This window comes from Gambusia affinis, linkage group LG06 (assembly GCF_019740435.1).
Source record: "Gambusia affinis linkage group LG06, SWU_Gaff_1.0, whole genome shotgun sequence".
Classification (NCBI taxonomy): Eukaryota; Metazoa; Chordata; class Actinopteri; order Cyprinodontiformes; family Poeciliidae; genus Gambusia; species Gambusia affinis.
The window spans coordinates 11,123,074-11,143,487 of NC_057873.1; the positions used below are offsets into that span (position 1 = coordinate 11,123,074).

General features: G+C 38.9%; 3 protein-coding genes across 3 annotated transcripts; 2 read left to right on the plus strand and 1 right to left on the minus strand.

Moving 5' to 3' along the window:
• Positions 1-5,854: 5,854 nt before the first annotated feature.
• nop53 (NOP53 ribosome biogenesis factor) lies at positions 5,855-12,271 on the minus strand. The gene is made up of 12 exons (XM_044118815.1): positions 11,707-12,271; positions 11,429-11,505; positions 11,211-11,319; positions 9,448-9,650; positions 9,027-9,082; positions 8,835-8,930; positions 7,955-8,056; positions 7,701-7,868; positions 6,894-7,069; positions 6,468-6,534; positions 6,036-6,112; positions 5,855-5,945 (listed from the first exon to the last, which is right to left on the minus strand). Exons 1-12 carry the CDS (start codon positions 11,910-11,912, stop codon positions 5,885-5,887), a joined length of 1,398 nt encoding a protein of 465 aa, XP_043974750.1. The 5' UTR covers positions 11,913-12,271; the 3' UTR covers positions 5,855-5,884.
• Positions 12,272-12,475: 204 nt separating this feature from the next.
• LOC122832249 (histone H3.3A) lies at positions 12,476-14,902 on the plus strand. The gene is made up of 4 exons (XM_044118817.1): positions 12,476-12,613; positions 13,557-13,686; positions 13,789-13,942; positions 14,038-14,902. The coding sequence occupies exons 2-4, from the start codon at positions 13,559-13,561 to the stop codon at positions 14,164-14,166; spliced, it is 411 nt and encodes a 136-aa protein (XP_043974752.1). The 5' UTR covers positions 12,476-12,613; positions 13,557-13,558; the 3' UTR covers positions 14,167-14,902.
• Positions 14,903-15,745: 843 nt separating this feature from the next.
• On the plus strand, positions 15,746-19,824 carry LOC122832248 (histone H3.3A). Its single transcript, XM_044118816.1, has 4 exons — positions 15,746-16,102; positions 17,352-17,495; positions 17,593-17,746; positions 18,410-19,824. Exons 2-4 carry the CDS (start codon positions 17,368-17,370, stop codon positions 18,536-18,538), a joined length of 411 nt encoding a protein of 136 aa, XP_043974751.1. The 5' UTR covers positions 15,746-16,102; positions 17,352-17,367; the 3' UTR covers positions 18,539-19,824.
• The last annotated feature ends 590 nt before the right edge of the window (positions 19,825-20,414 follow it).

Here is a 20,414-nt window from a genome sequence, read left to right on the forward strand (position 1 = left end):
TATGGTTTTGTCATCCTCTTTACTTTGCATACCGAGCACCTGCTGGAAGTGACAGGCCGCTCATTGCTGCTTACTCACACTCTCTCATTCACACGGAGCCGTGAGGGGCAGCGCTGTGCCGAGGCTATGCAAGGAGCTTACACTGGGGAGTGTAAGCTCAGTATCAGAGTCAGAACGTGAAGGAATCAGTGCGTGGGCGTGTGTGTGTGTGTATATGTGGTGTGTGGGTGTGTGTGTGTACACGATGGAAAGTTAGTTAGTGGCAGTCATTAAAATGAGCGTAAATTATGCAAGAAAAAACAATCATGCATGAATACACTTCGAGGTATCATTAATTCAGTCTGCCAATTAATATAACAATGTAATGACTCTTAGTATATAATAAGTCATTTCACAGGGAGCACTTTGCACAAAGTCATGCTGTCCACATCAGTTGAGGCCACAATGCGCGTTTCTGTCCTTTTTCTGTTCAAAACAGATGTTTCCAGCTTCCAAAGAAAAGCAAATTTTTAGGCTCCTATAATGTTCTGATTAGATGTAACCAGGCCCGGCAAAAACCGAGTTTAGCTAGAATACATTTGATTAATAACAACAGTGGTGACAAAGGCTGATTTTTTTAGGCAGCTACTTCATCACACAAATTGTAAGAAAATAACTCATTTTTGGCCTCAACACTTTCTCTAATAAAAGGGAAACAAATAGAAAACAATAAGGATCTTACACACCAAGTTTACTGGTCTTTTATTTGCTGTTTTTGTTAAGAAAACTTGAGGCTTGTTTCCATCAGAATCCCTCTATATTAATAGTTTTTAACATTTGAATTTGAATAATTTGGGTCTTATACTGTACATTGGTACGAAATGGAAAAAAAACAAATTAGGAAATAGCAGCGTGCTAGAACAGAATCTGGTGCTCAAATTGATGAATGCACCCCGAAGAAATGTCACCTAGGAGATAATGACTTAAACACCATAGAAAACAAAAGTCTACACAATACATGGCAGCTCTATTATATTTACTGCCAAATTAAGTGCTATTAGCAATAGTAAGTCTATTTGTCAACACCTTTTTTAGGTCCTACTAAGCAGGATTAATTTGTTCCAATAAAAAAAAAACCTAATATTGAAATATCGAAGTTTGAATAAATGTGTTTCTGCTTGTACTTTAATCACATACTAATCATTTGCGCAGAAGGGCCTAATTATGTGAAGGTTATCTTGTGTTTGGACTGTCAGGATTGTTTTTGTCCTGCAGCACAAAGCTCATTGTGTTCACGTGCCGTTGCGTGTGCCGCACTACACAATATGTGGGTGAGAAGGTGAGGGAGGAGAGATAACAATAAGGCTGCAGATTTAAAGCGCCTATTAAGCTTACACGCTGAATAGTTTTCTTTTACAAATGCAGAAGTCACAGTCACACTCATTGTTCTTCTCTGTGCTGTTCTGCTGACTGTTTTGTTGTGGGTTCCTTCGTCACTCGCGGCTCCTCAGACCAGAGGGGTAGTAATCTATTCTGTAATGAGCGACTGCACACGCACGTAATCCGGCCTGGCCCATGCCAAGACAATCTGGCTGTACCGTGCCTCACACGTGAGGAGAGGAAGGCAAAACAGAGTGAGGAATAAAGAGAGATGGGGGAAGAAAATAAAAACATAAACATCTTTCCTCCAACAAGACACTAGGATATTTAACTAAAACTATGTCTTTCTTAGGGGATTAATATCTCTGTCAAAAATTCTGTTTTTCACTATCTAGGAGCTTTTGTTGGTTATGTTAAGACTTCAAAAGGCTTTCACATGAACATCCTGAAATATTGCTGCTAGGGTTACATCTTGATTCCCAGGCAAAGCCAGGAGGAAGTTAGATCTATCTATGGACACTTAAATCATCTGCTTGTATTTGTTGGAAAAGGCCACACATGAAAACTGCAGAGACCACAGACCCATATTTGGTATTATCCAGCTGGTAGCACTGTTGCCTTGCAGCAAGAAGGTCCTGGGATCGATTCCCAGCCCGGGGTCTTTCTGCATGGAGTTTGCATCTTTTCCCTGTGCATGCGTGGGTTTTCTCCGGGATCTCCGGCTTCCTCCCACAGTTCAAAAACATGACTGTCAGGTTAATTGGTCTTTATAAATTCTAGGTGTGGGTGTGTGTGCATGCATGGTTGTTTGTTCTGTGTGTCTCTGTGTTGCCCTGCGACAGACTGGCAACCTGTCCAGGGTGAACCCTGCCTCTTGCCTGGAACGTTAGCTGGAGATAGGCACCAGCACCTCCCGACCCCTCTAAGGGACAAGGGTGAACAGAAAATGGATGGATGGATGGATCCAGTCTGGCCATTGCCTTCCCACGCAGTTCCACTCAGTTCTCATATCCCCTCACTCACCTGTCAGGGATTTCTCCCATTGAGCTCAATTTCTCTGGTAGAGTTCTATCCTGGCCAATCAGCAAACGGAAAGAAGAATTGTGAATGATGATGCTAGCAATGGCAGTGGGGGAAGTGAGCTAAGCCATTTAGTCCATGTTGGCCACGCTATAGAGCAATTAAAGTTGGCGCAAGACGAATGCATAAGACATTTTATTGCTGGCAAACATGTTGTGGCCCTACTTCCCACAAAGTTTCAATTTACAGCAAACTTCATTGCGCTGGCACATAACATACACCACAGCCAAACTTTAGTGACTGGGTAAAATTTAAAACTTCAACAGAGTCCATGCGTCCAATAGCCAAGGGTCTGGACTCCAGACTCTGGAGTCTAGACCAGTGGTCTCAAACTCCAGTCCTCAAGGGTTGTTGTGCTGCAACTTTTAGATGTCTCTATGCTTCAGCACACCAGGCTCCAATATTCACTCATTCTCAGAGCTTTTCAGAGCTTGACTGCTTGCTACTGAGGCCATATTACAATTTAATTCAAATTTGAAGAGCAAGAGACACATCTAAAAGTTGCAGGACTCTGGCCCTCAATGAATGCAAGTTGAATCCACAGGTCTAGACTCTCTGTATGAAAAAAGTGTAAAACAGGGGTCTCAAACTCCAGGCCTCGAGGGCCGCAGTCCTGCAGTTTTTAGATGTGCCACAGGTACAAAACACTGGAATGAAATGGCTTAATTACCTCCACCTTGTGTAGACCAGTTCTCCAGAGCCTTAATTATTCTATTCAAGTGTGGTGCAGCAGAGGCACAACTAAAAGTTGCAGGACTGCGGCCCTCGAGGCCTGGAGTTTGAGACCCCTGGTGTAAAACAAGTGGCTGATTTTTACCAGCTAAGTTTATTTTAGATCCATCTTGGAAAACTAATTTATTTTGGAATGTAAATCATAGTCCATTGGTAATATTCCTTCAGAAATTAACTATAGTAGGTTAAAAGGTTCAAATCTGGAGCTTTAGAAGGTGGTTTAGAAAACAATTTTTAATATTAAAATACTTTCAGCCCTTTATTCCCTGAATTTATCTGCAGTTCTAAAATATAAATTGTTTTTTTCAAGTAGCTTCTAAGTTACCTGCTGATTGATTTGGAAATAAAGAAGAAAACATATCAATGTTAATATTTAGCAGACATATTTCTGACCACTAGATGGCAGCAAAGTGCTTCCATACAATCCTTGGTTTGTGCATAATATGCATCAACAGGCATGAATGGTTTATATACACACACCGACTTTGCCAGTGTTGTGGTCTGAGGTGTATTTGTTCTAGTAGTCTGTCTAAAAGGAATTCAGTACAAAAGAGTAAAAAAAATGGAAACATGTCCAGCCAGCAACAGTTTTTAAATACTTGTTTGGTCATGCGTTATGATTTTCGAGCTGCAGGTCTGCTCTGGTATCCTCCCAGGGTGATATGCCTGGAAAACAGTCAAAAGATTTCAGGATCCAGGATTCATCCTTATACGATGCTGTGCACCACCTCAGCAGATGTTTTGATGTAGATGAGCAGCAGCTCATTCTTAGAGATAAACTGAAGCGCTTCGGTTTATCTCTAAGGTTGAATCCATGCACCCTAAAGGGAGCTCGTTTAAACCAGCTCTATTCGCGATCTGATTCTCTCAGCCATGATCCATATTTAATGAAACAAAATGACATCAGACTTGTGCAGTGCTTTTCAGGACCCTCGCAGACACTTTATAATGTACGCTGGAATGAAGTAAGATTGGTAAACCAGTCATGCCACTTTTCTGGCTCAGCTCCTTCTTCACCAGAAATGATGGCCCAACCAATCCATCTCCCGCTCCATCTGCAAAAGCACCAATTCTTTCAGAGTATTTTTATCTAGACTGTACACTTGAAATAAGACAAAAGTAACTTTTCATGAAGATATATGAGTAGAAACTAGAGTGAAATACTTGGTAAGATTTAGTGTTTTTGTTTTTATGTACCAATTACTGGAAACTGGGTTTAAAAACAGTAGTTAATCTACCACCAGGTAATGTGCTTCACAAGTCAGTAGATTTAATCACAAAAGCTTTAGATGCCATGCAGGGTTAGGTAGAGGTGGAAAACATTACAGTGCACCAAATAAATTTTCAAAAGTCATCATCAATCAAGGCACTGTGTACTTGATTTTAAAGTTCTTTAGCTGTTACAAATTGTTTGATATTGTACCAGTAAACATTATTAATCAGTTTAATAGGTTACATCTACAGTGAAACACTGCAATAAATCCTGTTGAAGTCATGGGTTGGAGTTCCTTGGGGACAATCTGCAGCTTTATGAGTCAGCAGGTTAATTCATCAGCAGGTAATTGGTGCAGAAATGCTGATAAGCCAAAAAATGGGATGAGGTCCAATATGGGGTATGCACTTTATTGAGTGGCAGAAGATCAAGCGCTTTAACCTGCTTCATTTGTCTGGGGGGCTTATGGGACTTTAAAGGTAAAAAGACTAGATTTTTACTCTGATTAATGGATAAGAAGCTTTGGCACAGCTCCAGGCACCATGGGACCATCAGGACGCTGGAGGCAATTACGGTTTTAAGCTGGCAGGTTGGGACCAATTATCACCTGCCAACCTTTACTAGCTACAGAAACCATCTGTCTAGTTACAGAAAATAATAAAACCAGCAAAGACTTTAATCGAAGTTCATTAACTTAAATATATACATACATACATATATGTATATACATATAAGAAAAGTATTGAGCTACTGGGTGGTGGGTTTGCAGTTTTGCCACACACTTCTTATTTTCCTTGGTCTACATCAGGATATTTATTCACTGATGCTTTTGCTGGATTTCTCCTGAGATTAAAATACTCAGTTGCACTAATACTCAGTTATGGATTTTAGACCAAACTGGTTAGATACATATGCGTTCACATACTTCTGATTTCTTTTGTTGTAATAACATTCGAAAGCAGCGCACCCTTTTCCTTCTCTTTATAAATCACTGTGTTGGTCTATCAAATAAAATCCCAATAAAACATGTTTTTGTTTATAATGTAGCAAGATGTGAGCAGGTTTATTCTTATTGCATCAGCTGATCCAATAACTTTAGATTTGTGAATGCATTACAGCTTAAAGTTCATTCATTTTTTACATTCAGTTAAGAAAAATCTAAATGTGTATCCATCTTTCTCACCAAGAATCTTGGTGTGGAAATAAAACCTGTTATTAAAAGATGCATCACTAAATAAAAACAACTAGAAATGGCAGGGAAGATAAGTATTGGTTAAGCAATACCTGTTGTTGACTTTTTAATGAACAAAAGCTGTAACCCTTAACAGCTGCAAACATACAGATTAATTAGAAGAACATTGTGAAAACTTTGTACTCAAAGGGGTTATATTATGCAACACTGCAGAGTGGATAAAGTTAACTGAAAGTTGTGAAATGTTCAAACAAGACAAAAAAAACACTCACACATACTTCCGTTTTTAATATTTTATTGAACTTTGATTATGTGATCTCCTTAAATGCTCTCTTCTCCACATATTTCACCTTGAGTTTCCTCTTGAACCTGAAAGAGATGAAGATGTGTATTTTACATTTTTTAAATCTACACTCTGGATAGCTGACTATACTGCAAAAGTGAAGCTGAGGGCCTTACTTGGCTCTTTCTCTGGGTTCAATAAGGTTCCTCTTCTGGAAACTCTTGAAGCGATCCTTTAGGATGCTGCCCTCTGGCTGCAGAGTTACGACATAACAAGAAGTGAAACAACATCCAGAAACAAATCAGTGTCACAATGTTGTAAGCATGCACAATTCCTTCCTGAAAATCTTGAAATCTTATTCATGGAACGGGTGATTAAGGTTTCAGCAAAGTAATTGCAGAAGGAGATAACAGGAAAAAAGTAGAAAAAGTTCCAACTGACAAAGTGGGTCGTCACCGTATTACAGATCAGGACAGAGCTTAGAATAAGACAGATAGGAGATAATATGCCAAAGAAAAAAAAAGCTAAGCTCATTGTAGAATAACAGTGTCCTAAAGAAAGGTTGAGATACAGTATGAAAAAATGAGCAGTGTCAGTAGATAAAGTACCTTCAGCTGCCTCAGGGAGCCAGCCAGCTCATCACTTAACTGCACATCCAAATCTGGAGCCTGGAATCTGCCAGAAAAAGATCAAATATAAAATACAATGTGGAAATTAACATTACATATAAACAGATAAACATATAACATATAAACAGACTACCAAGGACTTCCCACTGAAACATGTCAAGCTCTAAATTACTGGGAAAACTGCATATGCAATAACAAACCCAAGTTACTCTTAGTACACTAACGTGGCAAAATAACATTTATGCAAGTCATTTTTGAAGAGATATTTTGGCTTCAGAGGAACATTATGTCCCTTTGAGTAAAAATAGACTACATGTCAATGCAGTTGGACTCATTTTTGTATTGCTTTGAAGTGCTTCTCCACCAGTGGATGTGAAAAGCAAAAATCAGTTTAAGATTAAGTACTTTAGTTTTCCCAGACGTCTGGGCTGAGCTTTCTGAGCCTCCTGCTTGACTCTGCGCCGCATCTGTTTGCTTTTGGTCTTCTCTTCCTGTTGTCTGATGGAGGCCTTGATGGAGCGCAGCTGGAAGAGCTGCTGCTGCTGCTCCGTCTGTCGTCTGCTGGTTAGCCGCTGCTGCTCCTGGAATGGGGGTGAAGAAAAGCAGAAGGATTATTTGGGAGGTGAAGAGAGTGACTAAAAGCTCCAGGTTTTAATCTTCTAAACTGATATTAAGATGAGTTCCAAGATTAATCCGGAGTGCCTCCGAAGGCAGAATGCAACTGAATCACTTTGTTTTCCTAAAATCTGTGTAAGTAGACACAGAACGGTAAGAAAACATGTTTTCCACAAGTCTTATAAAAAGATTACAACTGGAACGATTGTTAGTTTCAAGCTTTAAGAGATGCTCTGGCGTTCTGGAGCCAACATTCTTTTGAACCAATATGTTTTAGTCGACAGACTTTGATCTTCAGATGATCGAACTACAATGTTTTCTCAGTTATCACTCAGAGATTCTCAACACGAAAGCATTTCTGCAGCTCCAGAATGAAAAATATGTTTTTCTTTGATATAGAGATCAGTTAAAATCTAAGAATGTAAACAGAAAAGAGCTTAGAAGATCAACAATTATCTTCTGGTCTTGGTATGAAATGGTAAACTGAACCATCTGCACACCGTCCCTGATGCCGTTTGAGACATTTCACTCTTGCATCAATCATCATCGTGACAAATCACTCTACTTACAGATCAAGCATTAGTGTGTGTAATGTACCTTAAGTTTTTCTGCCTTCTCTTTCTTTATCTGTTTCTCAGTTTTTTTCTGAGTCACAGCGATGGCTGCCAGCGCTGCTTCATCATCTTCCTTTGAAGGAGTCAACTCTTCATCATCATTCTCCTCCTCCTCCACTAATCCTTCCACTTCCTCACGAAGATTTGTCTCCTAAAAAACAAAAGCATTTCAAAATAAACAAGTGAAATTTCAGTAAATGTAAAAATCGCTGCTAGGAAGAAGATTATAAAAGGTACCTCTGTAGCTCTGTCCTGTTTATTGATGGCCAGCTGCCTCTCCAACTTGTCCTCTTGCTTTTTTTTCTGGACCTCCACCTGATGGGCTTCCTGGAGCAACGCCTGGGTTTACAGGACAACAACCACATGGTTCAGTTTAAATCAACAATGAAGAAGACATAACATCATACTGGCTATAATTCGACTTCCTAAACGAAGAAAATGTTGCATGTTGAAATACGAGGAGTAGAACAGCTTTCTCTGTCCACGTCAAGTTGGCTGCATATTTTTCAGGTCTGACAAAAAAAAAAACCTGTCAAATGTTGGTGCTAGGATAGTGGTGAACAACAATTGTGCCGCTGTCATTTTAAAGATTAACCACAGTCTATTGGTAGGTTTAAGATTACGTTGGTCTTGCAAAGGTATTCATACTCCTGCTTCAACTGTACCAACACAAAGTAGCAAACAATTATTTAGGAAGAAAATGATGCACGGTTTTCAAAACTAAATAAATAGTGAATCGCAGCCCAGGAGGGGAGAATCTGTCCAGGACAACGACTCCTCAAATCTGAACTTTATGAAAGAAGAAAGCCATAAGAAATGTAGCGGACACATAGCAAACATGTAAACAGACTGTGTTATAGTTTTAGCAGGAACATTGAAACTGGTCATAGTTGATGAGAGATGAACAGAGTTAAGTCCAGGAAAATCCTGGAAACATGTTAGAAACTTCAAAAGACTCCAGACCAGGCTGAGACTCACCTTCTAACAGAACAATGACAGCCATACTACTTGTTCTAACTTTAAAATGTGAAAAGGTACAAAGGATGTAAATACTTTGACACCACTTCAATACCATACAAGTTGCCTGAGAAGTCATATACTTTGTGTTTTGAGTTACCTGGTGGGAAAAGAAGTCCGGGTTGTAGGATCCACCCGGAGCGATCACCTCCACAGCAGGAAGAACGGACGGCTTCTCATTCAGCTTCTCTGGACGCTGGTGAAGAATGCCACCATCAACATTCACACACATGTGACTAACATCAGATAAACTAAAGACAAACGATTAAATGAAAACTGTGGTTAGTCTCACCTTAACTAGCTTCTTCCCAGTCTGTTGCAGATACCAGGGATCAGCTAAAACTTTGGCTGTAAAAGGAGAAATGTTAATGTTGCATTGTAGCAATTCTACACAATTCAAGTCAATAATAAGTCAACAGACAGTATGTAGGCTCTGACAGTACAGGGGTGTGACTGGAAACAAACTGGGGCCCAGTACATGTTCAGTTTGCGTCGTTGCTTCAGCTGCCATTCAAACTTTTGATTCCTAAAAACAATCTTTAGATTATTGTTTTCTGTCCTCAGATCCCAGAGGAATGTTCACACAACACTCATCTGAGCTCCAGGTTGGTCTTCACATTCCCACAAAGGAAATACTGCGAGCGCAAGGATGGGATCATCACTGGACACACACACGCTCTCTCTCTCTTTCTCTCTCACACACACACACTCACGCTCTTGTCCCCATATGTCGTAATAGTCTCGGTCTGGGTTGTTGTTGGCCTCTGCCACGGCCTTCTTCACGGTCCTGTCGACGGGCCGTCTGTTCAGCAACAGTTTCTGTTTCCGTGGCACCACGCCTTTGGCTGCCAGCTGCTCGGCCTTCTGGGCGATCCGACGGAGTTTCTTGGCATTTGGTTGTTGGTAGGCCAGAATACTGTCAGGGGAGGAAGAGGACCTGTTTAGCTGATTCTGCGATGCTGGGGGATAGAGTGAAGACGGCACAAACACAGCAGCATGATGAGGCGGGTGTGTTTCTAAGCCCTCAGATCCCAAGAGACTGTTCACACAACAGACTCCTGAGCTTTGACTGCTGTCTTCACATTTCCAAAAGGAAATACTGGAAGTGCAAGGATGAGATCATCACAGGACACACTCACCTCAAGTCTCTAACATTGAAGTAGTTTGTTTAAAATGAGCTGAAAATGTTTGATTTTGGTTCATAAGAAAGCTATTTAGATCCTTTCCAGTCTGATGGCACAGAAAATTGTTCACTCTCATTTAATTCATCTTATACAACACACCACCATAAGTTATATTTTAATTTCCAACATAAAAAAAGTTTCATTTTCTCGTTTGTAAAAACAATAACACTTATTTTAAATATTAACATCCTTTTTGAAAGCGTATACCTTTGATTCAGTGGCACTGCATGATTCTATTTGTCTGTCAATTTCAGGTTGGTACGAATAATTTTTAGTACCGAGGAACAAATAACAGATGATTCTTTATATGTTTGATGGAGGAGCTCAGATCGACAGATCACCACTGGGCTGTCAGTCAGTAAAGCTAAAATGTAATCAGACACAATAGACGCATGCTAGCCAGGAGGATTAATACTTTACTGTTGCAAGTAAAAGAGCTGTACTAACCTTTTTAATGTTGCCCTCAAACATCAGAGATGTAGAATTATCTTGTAGCCCTAGCTCAGCTAGCTTTCTTCTGCAATTTTATGCTCTTTTAAAACTTCTTATAGAAGTCCACAGGAGACTCATCCCAGATGAAAGGCTGCACAGACGGTAGGAACAAATATTGTGCAATGTTTGACCTGTTTAGCATTGAGCTGTAGCTCCTAATTTAAATCTAAAATTGGAAAAAGAAAGAAAAGAAATATCTTTTTTTTCTTCAATGACTTTTAATTGACTTATAAAAGATCATTGACAGATATTGTGATTCCAGGGGTGAGTGGACATAACTAGCCGTTTCAAGGAGAGAATGGTGCGCTTTTTAAGCAGACAGTGCGATTTTATAGCACAATCAGGTAACCACATCACTTTCCTTCAGTTGTTATAAAGGGGGAGAGGGGAGGTGTACATTGCACAGTTGTCTTGAAAGAAATCTGAATTCGTAATTTGATGCCTTCAAATTGGGCTTCTGAATCTTTCCAATACTAAGACATCAGCACATCTTCACCACAACGCTTCTTGTCAAAAAAGTCTATTTTACATAATATCCTCCTTTAAATTAAATTAGATGAAGAGTTAGAGTTAGGTGTAAATTAGGCTCCCAGTTCAGGTAAAAGACTGAACACCTACTTTAATTCTAAGATTTACACATTTTGTAGATATCCTGTGTTTTTGATTTTATTATTTTAATAAATTGTAGAGGCATAAACATGTGTGTGGTTTTACACACTTGAAGGAAGTTAACCTTCCATCAAAAGACTTTACTTAAAAGGAAGATATGGTTTCTTTTAATCACAACTGATAATTCTTACTCTTTAGGAGGAGGAACCAGAGAATCTGGCTTTAGGATGAGGTCTATCCTCAAAGGACGTGAAGCTTTCCCTTTTCTCTTCCTCCCTTCATCAGCTTGTGGAGTTTCAGCTGAAAAAGAACACACACAAACAAAAAACCACATTAAATAGCGAATTAAAACTCAGAAACAAGTAATTTCCAACAGTTACATACTATTGTAGCTAGAAAGACAATTTACCTTGCGGTTGTGGTTTCTCTGGCTGTCCAAGATCCAAAAAATACAAACTGTCATCTGCTTTCTCCGATAGCAGACCCCTGAATGAGAAAACCCCCCCAACACATTAAGACACGATTAAAGCCTCACCATTTTTATTGCGTCACAAATATTATTTGTCAACATGCTAGGCTGCAAGATAAATCGCTCAAAAAGGCACATGCAAAAGAGAAAACATAAAAATTAGACAAAGAGATGACACAGTTTCCGAGGAACTTAAAGCCTCCGGTTTTCTCCCTCACCCTGTTGTCCTCTCCTGGTGCCTGATGTCCTCTAAAAACTCATCGACGTCATTAACGTCGCTGTATTTGCTCCAGTTCTTCTTTTTATTCTTGTTCACTCGTTTTCTCCGGCTACCAACCGAGGCTGTTGGGTCTGAAGGGGACTTAAATCCTAAAAATCCCGGCTGGGAGGCAGCCACGCGTTTAAGCCTCCTGCGAGCCGCCATTTTGAAAGAATAGAAAAACAAAGAAAAGCGTGACGTTACGTCTTTTTTAAGGGCGGTGTGAAGCCCGTAGTGCCATCTGCAGGATGGATGGTGTAACGGTTGATTTTTTTTAAATCTAAAATATATGTATATATATTAAATACGTCATAATTTACAAAATAATTGCTACATTTTTAATCAAAATAGATGCAATTAATTATAGAACTTCAGGTAAAATAACACCAATTTAGAATGTTTTCACAAGGTTAAAATGTCCTTTATTTTTTTTTACAAATAATAATAATAATCAACATATTTTAAATGTATTAAATTGAAAAACTTAGTGCCATGCATTCAATAGTTACTCGTATTCTTAAGATTGGGTTCAGATAATTTATTTTCTTCTCATTTAAATTGTGTGACTCATGAACAAGTTTCCATAAAAAATACTTTCTAATTCTTAAAAAAACTAGCAAATTAATCGATTGTAGTGATTGGTAAAAACTTGTTGCACTACATTGCCTCCCTGTAATTGTTTGCCATGTTGCAGCATGTGTGTAACATGTTACTGCCAAATGCATGCTGGGAAATGAGTCCCTTCTTGCTTTCCTATGTTCATTTTCTTTTTTTCCCTCCCCGCATATTATTGCGAGAACAACGCTTTAGAGACTGAAGAATAAATTCGCATTTTGAAGCCGAAATCTGTCTCTGACTCCCCAAAGGTAAGCGTCACTGTTTGAATAAAAGTCCATTCTCACATTTTATGTCGTGTTAATCCTAAAATAACGCGGTTTTGTCGTTTATTTTCGGTGAAAAAAAGAAAACGCAGAGCTGTTGAGCTATTATGTGCCTGCTCGGGGAGTCAGGGGACCAGAGCAGCTCCTGTGATCTTGGTTGAATTTGACTCGAAAATGCGCCTAAAGTGAGGGGCCATCTGACAAAATATTGTCCACCAACTGATCCCCTGACATGTCTAGTTTCGTCTACGAAAAATATTTCTCACTTATATGCTGAAGTTTTCTTGTTCTTCCGTCGTTTTTATCGTCTGCTTTTTTGTTCGCGACGATTTTTTTTCCCTTCCCCTTTACAATCTTCTCGGCAGCAGCCAGCCATCGTCTATGCGTACGCTTGTTTCTCATCACCGGGCAGCCGGCGAAGGCGGGATTGGCTGGTTTTCCGTTAAAATAGCTCATTCTGTGTAAAATAGGCAAGGCGTGTGAGCAACCGGTGAGCCCACTATGAAGAAGTGAACAAACCCACTCTCAGTACGTAGAGGGTGGGCTTTCCACGGTGAACGTTGCGTTGTGAGTGGTGGAGAGGATCACAACGTCCCACCCATAGACTTGAAAATCTTAATCTAATTGGTTCAGCCAATAGAGAGGTCGGATCTGATTGGACATGTTTGCTGTCATCATGTACGCACTTCAATTACATAAGCTACTGAGGATATTACTTAAAAACAAGCTTCAGGTGCAGACTTTAAATAAAAAGCTATTCCGGTTCATTTAAACCCTGTTATGTAAATTTCTATTTATAATAATAATAATAAAAAAACAACCAGCTAACCGTAAAAATGGAGCTGCACAGCGCTCACATATTGTACCATAAAAGAGTGGACTTATTTATTTGAGTCAAACTTTATTTTCTTCTGATGATCTGTAACAGCCATGGCTCGTACCAAGCAGACCGCCCGTAAGTCCACTGGAGGCAAAGCCCCACGTAAGCAGCTGGCCACAAAGGCAGCTCGTAAGAGTGCCCCTTCCACTGGTGGGGTCAAGAAGCCTCATCGTTACAGGTGAGTGTAATAAAAAATATATTTTCTTTAGTTTATAAACTAAAATGTCTATTTTCTTTATATGGTGTTCTTCTGTATGTTTATTCATACTATTTCTTCCAGGCCTGGTACTGTGGCTCTGCGTGAGATCCGTCGTTATCAGAAGTCCACTGAGCTGCTGATCCGTAAGCTGCCCTTCCAGCGTCTGGTGAGAGAGATCGCCCAGGACTTCAAGACTGACCTGCGTTTCCAGAGCGCGGCCATCGGAGCCCTGCAGGTCAGCGGTGCTTACTGTGGAAAAGTTCCCTCACCTGTTATCTTTTTTTTTAACTCCTCTAATCAAATACTAAAGAGATTTTTGGTGATCTGCAGGAGGCCAGCGAGGCTTACCTTGTGGGTCTGTTTGAGGACACCAACCTGTGCGCCATCCACGCCAAGCGTGTCACCATCATGCCCAAAGACATCCAGCTGGCACGTCGTATCCGTGGAGAACGTGCCTAAAATGTTTCCTGACCCATGATATGCTGTCCTCTCGTTTTCCTTCTTCTATACCTAGTAGTTTGGTTTGAGGTTCTATATATAAATATCTATATCATATGATTGTGATAACCGTAATTGTGTGATTATGTCTTCTGTGGTGCTACTAGTAGCAGATTTTCCATAGCAGTATCATAAACTATGTTTCAAACTTCTAATCTTAGTTCCAATTAGTAATAACACAGGAATACCTTGTTACCTCGACAAATAATGTTTTATTGGGAAATAAATAGCGTTTCATCTGACAGGGGCATAGGAATTAGCATTAAGGTGGACATTTTCATTCAAGAGCGGTTGACTACAGTTATCTTATTTTTTTTCCCTGTTTAAATAGAAATTAGTTGTACTAGTATTGATTGTTTTTTAAACAATAATGGTGTATTTCTACTGTTGCTGTTCAGTGTATCAAAATAGAAAAAAACTGATTCCGGTCGTCAATTAGAAACGTCATTATGTTGTGATGACACTGCATGGTTCGCAGACTACAATCGGCATAGATGTAGCAGACCTGTGTTGATCATGTTTTAATTTGCAGACAAGTTGATTATGTCTGGGTATTGTTTTTGTTCCTCTCTCAGGTTGATACAATAACCTAATTTTTGTGTTTATGATTTATGTATTCGGTCATTTTTATGAGCAAAATATTTGTACTCTGGACTTCACATTCAAGCATAATAAAGAGTTTCTTGTGGTTGATAGAGCAGAATCTGAAAATCTTTTAGATACTATATAATTACAGTGGGTACAGATATTGCAGTTTCATTGGATTCACATATGAAAACAAATATATGAAATCTAATTTCTTTTATTTGAAACAGAATAGCAACATTTCTGCTACTGGAAACGTAATGCAATTTATTGCAGTTACAGTCTTATCTTTATCATGTTTTATTGATACATAAGCTATACAGAGTAAAATGTAGTTTCTAATTAACATGCTTGACGTGCAAAATATTAAACTTTGTATCATTATTTAATAGCTAGTTTAGGAGTATAACAAGCAAATAATTGATTAATCAGTTACACAGCCTGTTGGAGCTTCACCTGCAGTAATATACCAAACCTAAAAACAGTCCTGGCTTTATTTTTATCTAATGTTTTTGTTGACAGGATACAGTTCAGTGGTTTTCTTTCAGCCAGCTGACCAGAAGTGCAACAACATGTATGGGAAGGGGAGCATTCTGTTATCCTGTGATCCATCCAGCAAGAGAAAACCGGTATCTACAGCACATCTGGCATTTCATTGAAAAAAAAAGTACTTTAGACTGTAGGGATAGTTTTACAAAGAATGTATGTGATTTTGAAAAAACAGTTTAATATAATTAAAATTTTCCCTCATCATAAATGACTTCTAGTGGCCAAATATAATAGAAAACAGCTAAGTAGCATGAAACATCTGCAGAAAAATACATAAAATATGTAAATCATTTATTTACTGTTTATTTACAACAAGCAACGTCTCGCTTATAAAAGTTACTTTCGTTACAAAAAGGTCACCGTAAGTCGAAGTTCTGAAAGTAAATATCCCGAGCTGCGTATTTCGTCCTGTCGTTTTATGCGGTGTGGCGCTAAAACCATAATTTCTCATTTAGTCGCTTACGGTCACCTCCATGTTCAACGCAAAAATGGTTCCAAAATTTCAAAGAGCAGCGGCATTGCCATAAATTCAGTTTATCTTATCAATATCCAAAGTCCCGCTTTATTAAGCATATAAAATAATCCAGAAAGTAGAGTGTGACCCCGGAGTGGCCCCGCTGTGTCAAACCGTGATGATCGCGGTGATGTATGAGCAGTGACGCAGCGGCCATTTTCCCGCTGGACGCTGCTTCCCATTGTGGATAGGAAGAACAAAACAGTCAAGCGAAACATTACTGACGACTTACACTCACTTTCACTACAGGTAAGTCACTCAAAACGTGTCCTTCCACAAATGCAAATAAATTACATATTTTTTTAAAGTTGGGTTTTTTAAAATTTGTGGTTTTATTGTTGTGAAAAAGCGTTCGTTTCGTCGCGTGGGTAATAACAGTCAGCGACGGTGAAATGCAGTCTTTTCTGCAGCTGCTTGGAGGAAGGGGGAATTCACTTTCAAATTATGCGCCGGTTCAGCTCGGTTCTACGCCACTATTACGGACCATTCAGCTCACCCATACGTATCAATGCATTCTTTGAAATGTTTTCTGACTTGTTGTTCTATTGAGTAATACGGTGGATGTAGGGTTATTGGTAAAAATGAACTTGTTTATGTGCTACTCCCTCGCTTCTGTGCCCTCCGTCTTTATGTCGTTTGCGCATCAAACCGCCGCCATCATCAGAGCGGGGTGGGCGGGGTTAGTAGCAGTAGCAAGTGGCTGTAGAACCCGCCTACTTTTACCAACTCTGTTCAGTGATTGGTTCATAACTTGTTTTTTTTTTAGTAATTTGGTTTTCTAGCCAATAGAAACACAGTTTGTGATTGACGTTTATTATGCTGATAATAATCAGGAATGCCTGTTTGTTTACTTAAAGAAAGGTAAGAACTTATTCAAGTAGCGACTCTAGTTTTAATTTGTTTATTAAATGGTTAGGGATATCCTTTAGACTTAAAATTATGAGTGTTTAGGAAGTTTTGAATTCACTAGTAAATGTTTGTGCAAAAGTGAAATCAACAGAATCAATAAAATAAAGATCTGTTATCACATTTGGACTAGTTTTACCACAACGCCATATAATTTATTTCTCTTAGGTTTATATCATAAACAAGACAAAAGATATAGTTTTTAAATTACAATCAAAATTGTGAAACAGTTTCTCCGTGAATTTTCAAATGAACTTTTTTTAGTTCATTTGAACTAGTGAGATCTGCGCATTGATCTCACTATGTTCTTGGGAAAAATGTCTAATAAACTGTTCCACTGAGGTTCTGTTGAGTTTATATAGTTAAGAGATGAGAAGAAGCATAACGGGTTCTTTAAAGATTGATTTAAGGTTCTTAAAGAAACAAAGGTTTTGTTTCTTTAAGAAAAGTTTCTTAAGCCTTTTTCTGAAGATTTATGTTGTTTTATTTTGCAAAAGGAATTATGAGAACTTCATCAGACAATTTATTTCTGCTCTGTAATAATCATAGAGAAAAGTTTAAAATTGTAAAAAATTCCATCTGTCATCTTCAGGTGATCTGTAACAGCCATGGCTCGTACCAAGCAAACCGCCCGTAAGTCCACTGGAGGCAAAGCTCCACGTAAGCAGCTGGCCACAAAGGCAGCTCGTAAGAGTGCCCCTTCCACTGGTGGGGTCAAGAAGCCCCATCGTTACAGGTGACACTGACAAGACAGCAAAAAATAATTTTACTGGTTTTTAACAAATCTACATAGTTCTAGGTTCAACTATTTTTTCTTAATATGCTACATGAAGGCCTGGTACTGTGGCTCTGCGTGAGATCCGTCGTTATCAGAAGTCCACTGAGCTGCTGATCCGTAAGCTGCCCTTCCAGCGTCTGGTGAGAGAGATCGCCCAGGACTTCAAGACCGACCTGCGTTTCCAGAGCGCAGCCATCGGAGCCCTGCAGGTCTGTATTGTTATATTAGGGTTGAAGGGATTAGAAAACGGAATAGTTTGCCACTTTTAATCTTATACAAATATTACATTAAAATTGAAAGTCCAACCAAAAATTCATGTGCGCTGGTTAAGTTTGAAAATAAAGCCCATTTTATTTCAACTTATATCTTTCACTTTTATTGCAAAAACCAATCAAAAAGGCAGTGATATCTGTGCTGTGCCAGTGAGTGGTGATAATAGCTGTATTAAAAACATAATGCAAACACAACAGAAAATCTGTTAGTGTGGAAAGGACTACGGTTTTTTGTTCTTTGTATTGACTAATTGAGTGATGATGCAGTCCAAACATTTCTCCCAACTCTGTAGATTTGTGTGTTGGCCGTTTTGGTATTGTTGAAGTCAGTATTTGTTTCTATCTTTCTTTGCAAGCTTTAAAATAAATAGTTGAATTACAGAATATCTAAAATATGCCAGGCACTAGCTTTTGATGAATGAAGTCGGACAAAAGACCCAGTGTTGAAATTAAACATAATGTGGTTCAGATATGTATTAAAGTATACACAGTTGTGTGTATACTTTTGAGGACCACAGTATTGTTAACATTAAGGGTTCAGTTACTATTTTGACATATTTCAACTGTACAGATGATTTGTTTCTCACACCTGTCCTGCAGGAGGCCAGCGAGGCTTACCTGGTGGGTCTGTTTGAGGACACCAACTTGTGCGCCATCCACGCCAAGCGTGTCACCATCATGCCCAAAGACATCCAGCTGGCACGTCGTATCCGCGGAGAGCGTGCCTAAAGCACTTTCTCTTCTTCTTCACCTCTGTTCCTTCCCTTCCTGCCTTTACTATTCTGTCTTTCCGTCCCTCCAACCTTCACAAGCCGCCTCATCCCCTCTTTCCCCTCTCCCTTCCCTGTGTTAGTAGTGTGTAGAGGAAAGCTGATTATATTATAATGAAAGTGTATAGTCGTGTTTTCTTAGTGCTCTCGGCAGCAGACTTCTAGGGTACTCTATTTTTGTGCATGTACCAACTCTGGGATGACGAGTCCCAATCAAGCACACATTCCCTTGTTTGTCCTGCCTGTGATTGTGAGGGAGGAAACAGTTTGTGGCAGCGATAGGGACGACCACAGATTGTGAAAATGCAATGCAATTGAGGAAGGTTGGAACAGGTGGGGAGGACAGGTCTGTTTCTGCTGGGGGGTCCGGTCTCCACAGCAGGGTGCTAGAAGAACTCACCCTTTCCTCTTCCCCTGCTTTACGCCTTCCTCCAGCTCTACTCAGACACAGGCAGAAACACGGGGGTGTTGGCTGAGTGTTGGCTCTCATCACCTCAGAAGCTTGTATACAGTCCATTTTTGCTTACCATATTGATCACTGATGTTCTCCGTCATGTCAAAATTTTCTTTTGATTATTGTTTTTTTCTTTCTTTTTGCTCAGATTAGTTGTTGATAACTGAGATGGGGGGATGATTCAGAATAAAAGGCAGAACAAGGAGGCAGATTTATTATTTTTTCACTAAAAATTATTCTCCTGACCTGTTCTGACACTATGGCCTGATCTTTATCCTATAGGCCTTCATTTCCTAACAAACTGAAATTTCTTATCGCCTACTTTTTTTGTGGTGTTCACATTGGTTATGTACCTAAAGCCAAAGCAGAATGTGTTGGATATCTTTTGTAGCAATTGTTCACATAAAATAGAGCGCCTTTGTAAATCAAAGGTATGCGCATGCTCTCTAAAACCAAAATCTGTCACAGAATATAATTGATGTTTTTTAGAAAAACAGAAAAAAATTCAACAAAATGTATCCTTAATTCATGTGAAGCAGGTAATAATACTAATCTTTTTTTTTCTGTATACATCCCCCTGTACAGAACTCGTTTCCCCTTTGGATCAGTTGATCATGTTTCTCAGGTCACTATTTTAACATTATTTTTATTTGTTTTTGTTCAGTTTTGATTCTTCCTCTTATTTTGTTATTTTTCTTTCTTTTTTTTAATTTTGAAAATGTTTGAATAAACAATGTTTGTAATTTCCAGATTTGTCATATAAGGTGGTAATAAATGGATGTTACACACACGCTTCTGTGTCAAAAGTATCATCTTGTTCTAAAATATGATAAAATGAACATTCATTATGCCAAAGAATAAACAAAGTTCAGATTTTTGATGAGGCAGACAGTTTCACACACAGCTACTGAAAAAGCTAGAAATATTTTTGATAATTTTCAGCGTAGTCTTTATTAGTAACGTGTCTGCTCCAGTTCTATCACTAGATGGCAGTGAAACACAGATTATACATTTTTAACTCCCTCTCTTTGGGAGACCCAGTAGGCTAAGAAAACGTGCAATGATTTACAATTATGGTTTATTTGTCTGGGTGGAAAAGTATAACAAATATGAAAATATCAAGGATTTAAGAAAAAAACTGAGTTGGACTTTTTTTTGTATATTTAGTCTATTATGTTGACATAGTAAAATTTCTCAGATTTGCAGCTAGCGAATCCCTAAGTGTCAAAACCTCTTATTTTTGGATCAGTTAGACCAGTGACAAAAAGACAAAAACCCAATGAGATGTCAGATGCTAGTACTGTAATTATTATTCTTCTCTTGGTTGACATCATTCCCCTCAAAAGTGTTTCATTTGATCCTTCTACTTCCTTGATTAAAA